Consider the following 8,967-nt stretch of genomic DNA (forward strand, 5'->3'; position numbering starts at 1 on the left):
TTGCAAAAACTTTTATGGAAACCCAATTAAATCTCAACGATACTGCTTAGTATAATTGGCAACTATTTTAAATAAGTTACTTTATTAGCGATTTATGTTTATTGATACTATCAGATCTCAGTTATGAAGTTCACTTTTTGCTCATTAGTAAGTTTATGAATTTCACACCTTTTAGATTGAGAAGTCAAATTGAGATTAGCTAAAAAAGGAATAAAAGTTATTAAACTTTTTAAAATGTTTGATTTGTCACATAATAGTACACTTCTTGATTACATTAGTAGTAACTATTTAAAACTCTACCTATTTATATCCTTGATAATTTTACTTTAATATTTAAAGTGAACCTAAATAAGAATATAAATTGCGCATGATTTTTATTATGAGAGAGAAAAAAAAGGAAATCGCTTGAATATATGTGGAAATAACTTAACACTTTGTTGAAGATCCCTTTTTAATTTTAATTTTAATTTTCCTTCTATTCCTAAGGCTTGTAATCAGATTCAGAAAAATCCCAAGTACATAAATCTGATTTGGCAACAAATACAAATTAAGTAAAAAATTTAAGTGGGCATAGTATGTGGCCCCTACTAAGAAAATCTCCAACTAGTATAAATACTCATTCTTGTTAAGGTTATTTTTATTCTTGAATATAATAATTCCCCTGTCTCACTCTCAAATGTTCTAAAAAAACAGAAAAAGAAAAGCAAAAAAAATAGTGCCATAAAAATAGCAAATTAGAAAGCGGCGCCACCTTTTGATTTTTGAGTTCTCAAATTCGCGCAACAATGGGAGCTCCTCCTCCTTTTTCTACTTGGATTCCTGAAGACGACCGTTTGCTTATTAACGCCGTTAAGGTACAACCAAAAAATACTTATTTTCCTTTTGATTTCGTTTTTCCTTTTTTTTTTTCCTCTACTTGTTTTATTGTTTACTTTTTCTGAATGTATACTTTTCTGTGTTGTTTCTTTAAACTGTGCACATTTTGTTTACATGAATTTGCTTTTTGCTTCATTCAAAATTTAATTTTTGTGATTTTAACTGCAACAAATGTTTTGCACTTCATTTTTTTTTCTTTCAATTATGTACTTTTTTGTGCTTTTCTTCTATGCTTTTTTGGATAAATGGAGAAGAAACTGGATTCATTAAGAAAGAGATAGCTTTGCATGGGCTTTTTCTTTATATAAGTTGGTTAAATGTATAATAGAAATACAGTTTGTGTTAACTTCTAGAATAATAAACGGTGTTGGTTGCTATTTACGAGTTCAATGTAAATTAAGAATACGCGTATTGCTACTAAATGTATAAGATTATTTAAATGAAATTCTTTTTATAACTATTATTTAATTGTATAGTCAATCATTTCTTACTTATCGTATGTCTTATTTGTTTCTAATAGTATTTGTTGTAAGTTATAAGAAAGTTTTTAAAATAAAAGTTTCAATATTAAATTTATTGTGGAATTTAGAACAGTGTTTTGACTGACCAGTTTATGGAGGAACTGAGGAATGAAGAAGGACATGTTAACTTGTAATTGCTTCTGAATTTTGTGTAAACTAAAACGTAGAATAGATCGTTATTGCTTCACCAAAATGAAGCCCATAGTAGAAGCATTTCCGAAGCTTTAAGGTTAAAACTTTAGTATGCTGATAACTTGCTCAAGTGGCATGTTAGAGATGCTTATACTTAAGTATCTGTCACAATTAATACTAGTGCTAGCCCGAACAAGATCATATTTTCTTACTTTTCATTGAAAGGTGCTGGGGTTTAATTTGATAGGCCTAGTAATCCTTTGTTGTGAAAAGCAAAGATGGAACAACTATATGATTTAGGTTCTGTTCTTATATTTACTTTTCCTTAATTGATAATAGAGTTTTCACATCCTTTTTTCCTAGGCTGGTGCTTCTTTTGAATCACTTGCCAAAGGTGCAGTTCAATTTTCCCGGAGATTTACTGTTCAAGAATTGCAAGATCGATGGCATGCTCTTCTATGTGATCCAGTTGTTTCTTCTGAAGCATTATCTCTCATGATGGAGTTTGAGCATTCTGCTTCGACAACAAAATCTGACTCTAATAGATTTGAGCAGGCAAAAGAAAGTAAAAAGTGTGTTCCTGAGAAGAGAAAAGCTGAGAGCATCAGCTCATGTTACTGCCCTATGCATAAGAGAATCGCTAACGACACATTTGACTCCGCGGATGCCGATTATCTTGGTGGAGCTGGAAATAATGACAATCCTCAGTCCATGGATTGCATGTTTGTAGATTCACTGATAGATAATTTCCGTAATCAACAGTCTAATTTTAATATCATACCTAATAACGTTCTGGAACATGGAGCTGGGCATTCCATTTATGCTAGTGACTATGTAACTGCTCCTTCAGCTTTACCCATTGGGAAAAATCATAATGGAGATGTTTCCCTTGGCAGCTTTAGCTTTCAGGATTTCCCCAATGGAATTGAAGGAACTCTTCCCCCTGCTGAGAATCGCGAGACAATCGCCGCTGTTGGGGGGTTGTCTCAACCAAATGAAGTGCCAGTTAGCGAATTACTTGAAGCAGAGGATTTAGAACCTATACTGCTAGATATGGCAGGTCAATTTGATGATGATGTGAGAAGTACTTCTTCTGGATATGACAGCCAGGTCTTCACTGCCGCATTTCCTGACAGTGCCTTGTCATGTCAACTGCCAGATTTTACAATTGCAGGCACTTCTGTCCCAACTCTGCCGGATTTTGAACATGCCGAGAAAGAACTGAGCATTGAAAATACAATAGTAGTTCCAGTTCACGGTGGGGCAAATAAAATGGACACATCAGGATATAGTATTGTGACTCTTGTCAACTCATCATCCAACTTGGAAGACCAAATCTCGTGTGATATCTTGAGAAATTCATCCCTTAGTACTGATGACTACTTAGTTGAGCTATCAAATTTTTTGTTCAACTCTAAAGATGATGAAGAGCCGCTTTTCGTGGGCCCTGATGGAAATGAGATGATTGATGAGTCTTATTTTGATGATTTCAACTCATTCTTGTTGGATACACCTGATGACACTGATAATGGCGTATCCGAAATTTCAAAAGCTCCAGATCAGCAGCTTCCCGCTCCTGACGGTGCTCGTCCCGGAGAGTTAAGTGACAAGCGTGTGAATCATTATGGTGATAAGCCTCTTGTTTGCAGTTCAGAGGTTCAAATGATATCTTCTGCATTGTCTGTCAACCCTGCTTTTCCTGAAATGCGTGATGGAGTTATCTGTTGCACGTTAAACACTGAGGTCCCAGAGATTCCTACCAATGATGATGTTTTTCTTCCTGTTAGAATGCCGTCAATATCTTCTCCATTGATGGCACATCATACATGTGTTAAGACTTATCGTCCAGTGTCCTCTGTCGATGGCTTCAAAATAATGGACTGATAGTTGATGAAAATGTCCTTAAGAAAGCAATTGCACCAGAATCAAGTGCAACCAGTATACCATCCAATTGCAAAGACTTTCCCATTGAGAGCGATTATTCTGGTATATGAATTGTATTTTCCCCACAGTTATTACTTGACCTTAACTAGTTCCTTTAATCACTGTCCAGATCGTCGATATGGATTTGAGCTCAAATGGCCAGTATCTGTGTTCTAGTAAGAGAGGTAGTCCAATGTTCAGTAGACTCATTAAACTACTTATTCTTTCTTCTGTGTCTTCTATGAAGTTGCATGCGTGTGTTTGATATGCCAAAAGTCATTTTTTAGGAAAATAATTTCCATAATAAGTGATTTTCTCGTGTTTGGTATGTCAGATGTTATTTTTCATGTAAAACATTTTCCATCAATTGGAGGAAATGATTTAGTTTACGTATGGGCACAAGTCATTTTCCTAACAACTCTCTTAACTTTTAACTTCATATTACTTGCTTCGACTAACACGCTATTAATCTCCAATACTCAGAAGTTTCATAAAAGCACTCTTTGACTTGCTAATATTAATATTAAATACTTTTTGCTGGAAAAATATTTGCCATTCACCAACCAAACACGAGAAAATACTTTTCCTTTTCAGGAAATTTTTTTCCATGGAAAACATTTCAAGAAAGACATTTTCCATGGAAAATGATTTCCATCATACCAACAGACCCTTAATGTTTAAGATTTTGTTTCCACTGCAGCATTTAATTTTATGCTTTTATGGTTACTTTCTGGGAATCTATGCAAACTTAGCAAAAGCTGGAAACAGTTGAAGAAAAAGATCTATATGGGCGATAGCATTAGATATTAGCTGAGATTATGTTTTAGACGTTAGCACTTTTACTGTAGGTCTTATGCTTTCTAGGAGTGATTTAAACTTTCAGAGATTTATACGTTTAGAAAATATACATAAATTCTAGTACTTTTTATTTATATTTGCATAATATTGGCATGAGATTATTTAAATGGAGTAACGTGGTCAGTAAAGTGTGAAGATTCATATAGTAGAACCCTACTTGTTTTGGACTGAGACATAGGAGTTGTTGTTTATGGCTACTTTTTCAACTTCTTCACATCATTTTCTGTCCCTTTTTAGCTCTTGTTAAGAGCTTCCTTTGGAGCTAGTTGCCTCCCTCTATTGGTGCATACCCTCTTACTGAGAATTTTTTTTTTCTTTCTTTGGCTGGTGTCATTCTTTTATGGGAAAAGGGCCAGATATACCCCTCTATTATTAAATAGTCCACATATGTCCTCTGTTATACAATAGGTCTAAATCTACCCCTCCTGTTAACAAAGTAATAAAAAATACCCTTATTTTTAACGATGCTCCATCGTGACAATCCAAATCCTACATGGTCTGACATTTGGGTGAGGTGGATACCACGTGTCATGCCACATCACCATCTTCTTCCCCTCCCATTTCTTCTTCAGCTCATACCTTAAAATGGAGGTTCCAAATTTTTTTCCTTTCAAATCTGGACAAAATTACTGTAAATCTCTGAATCTAACAAGAGTTGGCTTTGCAGAGATTTGGATATTGACAGGGAGCCTTGGATGAAGGAGGCCCAAGGATGTGAAAGAGCCGGTTCTCTTGGGACTTGCAAGGCTATAATAAATAACACTGTTGGGATTGCTGTTGAGGAAGAAGATAGGAAGAGGACCTGGCTTGCTGATATTGAGGAGTGCAAGAAAAGGGGTTCCAACATTTATGCACATGCTCTTACTGTATTTAGAACTAAGAAAAGCATCTGGCTTAAAGCAGCACAGCTCGAGAAAAGCCATGGCACAAGGGAATCACTTGATGCATTGCTTCGAAGACCAGTTACTTACAATTCTAAAAGCCAACTCTTGTTAAATCCGGAGATTAACAGTAATTTTATCCAGATTTGAAAGAAAAAAATTTGGAACCTCCATTTCAAGGTATGAGGGGAAGAAGAAATGGAAGGGGAAGAAAATGGTGAGGTGGCATGACACGTGGCATCCACCTCACCCAAATGCCAGACCAAGTAGGATTTGGATTGCCACGATGGAGCACCGTTAGAAATAAGGGTATTTATGATTACTTTGCTAACGGAAGGGGTAGATTTAAACCTATAGTATAACTGAGGATATATGTGGGCAATTTTTAATAGTAAAGGGGTATATCTGGCCCTTTTCCCTTCTTTTATTGCAGTCATGAATTAGCAGTTTGAAGAGTGTAAGAGGACAATTATCAGGATGAAGGAGGCAGCTATTGCTTGTACACAAATAGCTCTTGCTGCTCAAGGAGCATTACCTGTTATACATGACCGGTCACTCGAAGTATTTGTGAAAACCTGAAGTATGGAAAACTTATCTATTCTTACTAAATTATGGGATACTGTCATAAAATGCTTCACATATCTGGCTTTTGCAGTTTTGGAAGTAAATAACTTATCATAGTGGACTGAAATTTTTGACTGCATAAAGAACATTTTGTTTATCTGGACTAGAAATGCTACATTGTACAGGGTTGTGATTAATATTTCTAATTCCAGCAGTGTACGATTTGCAAATTATTAATTAGGTGTGCAGAGCTTTTGGGCGTAACTGGACAGCAACAAAACCGAAGAATGGGAGGGACTAGTGAGCATCATATTATTTTCTTTTGCAAGATGCACATGCAAAACAAGATTTCATACCAGTTTGACTGATGTAACACAAACATATTATGATGGCTAGGGAACGGAAGGGAAAGTCTAGATAACTGGATTACTGAAGATTACAAGTGTTGATTCCATCACTGACAGTACTAAATGAGTGGTTTCAATCAATTTTCCAAATAATGTTGCAATCTTTTCGTTCATAAGGATTCAAAAATCTCACTTATGGCTTCAGGTTTTACTGGGAAGAGCGACTGAAGATATTAAAGTTGACATTGACTTGGGCAGAGAGGGTCTTGATACTAAAATTTCGCAGCAGCAGGTAATATCGGCTTAGAAATTGACTGGAATTGGTCTATGTTCCCATTTAATTTCCATTTGATTCCATAATTTATCTCCAATCATCATAGAAAGGAAACATATATGATGGTACATCATAATTAATCCTTATTTTCCGTTATTTGTTTAGTATATTGAGTTACTTTAAGTTGCTCGTGCATTCTCATTCTTTCTGCTGCTTGCTTGTATTGTTGCTGCTTGAAAGTTTGAAGTTTATATTTATTAGTTGTGTATTTAGTTTGTTCAAATGAAATTTCAATCATATGTTCAACTTCTTAGAGATTGATTTACACGCCTAAATACTTACCAGTGCACTGCAAAGTTGTCCATAATACTCACACATTTATTTATTACTTTTCTTGATTTAGGCAACTATAAGATGGACGTATGTGGACTATTCTACTTGCAGAGCGTTGGTAAATATTCAATTCATGTGAGTGTCAAAGAAGTTCTTCCTAAACAGAGCTAAACCTCAACTCTAGCTCCTTAATTGCGGTATAGTTCTTATTCTGCACAAGTATTTAGTATCCTGACTGGAAAATTTTATTTGGTAATTCAATTATGCCGCCTTCCACAACACCAGCCCCCCCACCCAAAAAAAAATAATATAAAAAACCCAACCCAAACTCGTAACCTAAGATGTTGATGGCAGTTAAGTCAGTACTAAGTCGGCTAAAACCTTAGACCTTTTTGTTAAAAGAAAAGTCACCATTAACCTTAAGATGTTGATGGCAGTTAAGTCAGTACTAAGTCGGCTAAAACCTTAGACCTTTTTGTTAAAAGAAAAGTCACCATTAACCTTAGACCAGAGCTCTTGCCTTGTTTTACATTTATAGGAGCATATTCTATATTCTTCCCATTACTCAATGGGTAAAACAAAATTTTTAAATCATATAGCTGACCATACTAATTTGGAACTGAGGCGTATTTGATTGATACTTGTTCTTAACTTTAGTTTATCAACTGTAACATGTACTACTTAGGAATTATTTCCATTTGGGACTCTTAGGGTGGTGAGTTTATTGAGGAATATTTAAATCCAAGCCAAGGCGATTATCTGACACTTGTCGCCAAGGGACAGGAATAATAGTCGTAGACCCTTTCCTTGCCCATACTCATTTAATCCCACGAGAACTCATGGGTTAGCCAACACTAGTGCTTGCCTGTTCTACCCTTCCCATTGGAATAGTCGAGGTGCGAGTGAGGTGGCTGGACACCACCAGTCAGAAAAGGAAAAGTTCTCAGGGGATTTTGTATCCTGCTGCTTACATTGCAGAGCGGTTTCTCACTGATAGACCATACTTTTATAACTTCCTCCCTTTTCTCCAGAATCTGTGTTTTGGCAATCCATTCATGCAAGCTCGTTGAAGCAAGCTCTATGCAAGTTAAATTTAATTCCTGGGAATCTAATTTAGTCCGTTTTAGCTTGTCTAATGAGCTAGCTGGAATTGCCCCCAGGGCCTAGCTCAAGTGGCAAAGGGTGGTGGATTTGTGTCTTAGGTCACAGTTTCAAGCCCCCACACCATGCAAGGCAAAGCCTGGTATTTAAGTGGAGAAGGGTAGAGGGGCGGGCCCATTATCCACTGAGTTTCGAAGGCTGCGGTTGGTCCAAAGGATCGACTCCAGACGGATTTCTCGGTCATCAACTTAAAAAAAAAAAAAAGAGCTAGCTGGAACCACCACTTTACTTTAGATAAATTGCCACTATAGGTCCTAACATTTTGTTTTTATTACTGCTCAGTGGTATGTCTGATGTCCATCTTTCTACTCTGATTGAGGAAATTGCAGGTCGGAGAAATTGCATTAACGTTTGAGATGAATCAAAATCGAATACAACAGTATATAGACAACTTGATGAGAAGCCAAAGGAGAAATAACAAAGCTTTTTCGATGACTCAGAAGGTGCTAATTATTTTCTATTGCAATAGCTGGGGACTATAACGTATGCTATCCTGCTTGCTTTTCGCTTTTATTTGTTTATTTATTTATACCTTTCCCCACCACCATCCCGCAACTGCAAATTTTAATTAAAGAGATTTTACACAAATAGCCGACCATATTCATAACCTTTGCCGTTACTATGAAAAGATAGATAAAGTTATTTGCATGTATAGACTTTAGGCATTTTAATGGGTCGTATCCTAAGTATTTTCCAACTGCTTTTGGAACATCTTTAGGTGCATCTAGCTATACTGGAGCAGTAGAGCTAAGCTGATATTGATGATTATGAAAATGTTCTCTTAATCCTATATGGACTTAAAAAGTAGAATCATCTTCAGAAAATCTTCTTTATTATAAAAAATATGGAAGTCTGACTCTGTATAGAAAACACAATAGTCAGCACCCACATGTGATCATGCAGCTAACCTAGATCCCAAAAAAGAAGATTCATATTCATTCTTTTTATCTTTAGACAGTTATATTAATTGCTAATTAATGCACTCTGCATATTAAATAATTCATTAACAACAATCGCACTTCAAAGCGGGGATCAAGTTGAGTTAGCTATATGAATCTTCACATATAACTTCGTTCCATTTAAACTCATCACAAATC

General features: G+C 35.8%; 1 protein-coding gene across 9 annotated transcripts; it reads left to right on the forward strand.

Annotated features, from left to right (window-relative positions):
• The first annotated feature begins 649 nt into the window (after window positions 1-649).
• LOC107822282 (uncharacterized) lies at window positions 650-8,399 on the forward strand. Of its 9 annotated transcripts, none has more exons than XM_075248879.1 (9): window positions 650-854; window positions 1,893-3,515; window positions 3,583-3,637; window positions 4,661-5,771; window positions 5,997-6,055; window positions 6,152-6,218; window positions 6,308-6,394; window positions 6,780-6,906; window positions 8,200-8,399. In XM_075248879.1, the coding sequence occupies exons 1-2, from the start codon at window positions 786-788 to the stop codon at window positions 3,411-3,413; spliced, it is 1,590 nt and encodes a 529-aa protein (XP_075104980.1). In that variant the 5' UTR covers window positions 650-785; the 3' UTR covers window positions 3,414-3,515; window positions 3,583-3,637; window positions 4,661-5,771; window positions 5,997-6,055; window positions 6,152-6,218; window positions 6,308-6,394; window positions 6,780-6,906; window positions 8,200-8,399. The 9 variants fall into 9 exon arrangements, with proteins under 9 accessions (XP_075104980.1, XP_075104982.1, XP_075104983.1 ...); XM_075248881.1 differs by having other exon boundaries at window positions 5,625-5,771; XM_075248882.1 differs by having other exon boundaries at window positions 1,893-3,637; window positions 5,968-6,055.
• The last annotated feature ends 568 nt before the right edge of the window (window positions 8,400-8,967 follow it).

Source organism: Nicotiana tabacum, unplaced genomic scaffold (genome assembly GCF_000715075.1).
Source record: "Nicotiana tabacum cultivar K326 unplaced genomic scaffold, ASM71507v2 Un00292, whole genome shotgun sequence".
In the NCBI taxonomy this organism is placed as follows: Eukaryota; Viridiplantae; Streptophyta; class Magnoliopsida; order Solanales; family Solanaceae; genus Nicotiana; species Nicotiana tabacum.

Coding starts and splice junctions, on each gene's coding strand:
- LOC107822282 (XM_075248882.1), top strand. CDS start 786: ATGGGAGCTCCTCCTCCTTTTTCTACTTGGATTCCTGAAGACGACCGT. Junction 855..1,892: donor TGCTTATTAACGCCGTTAAG/GTACAACCAAAA, acceptor CTTTTTTCCTAG/GCTGGTGCTTCTTTTGAATC.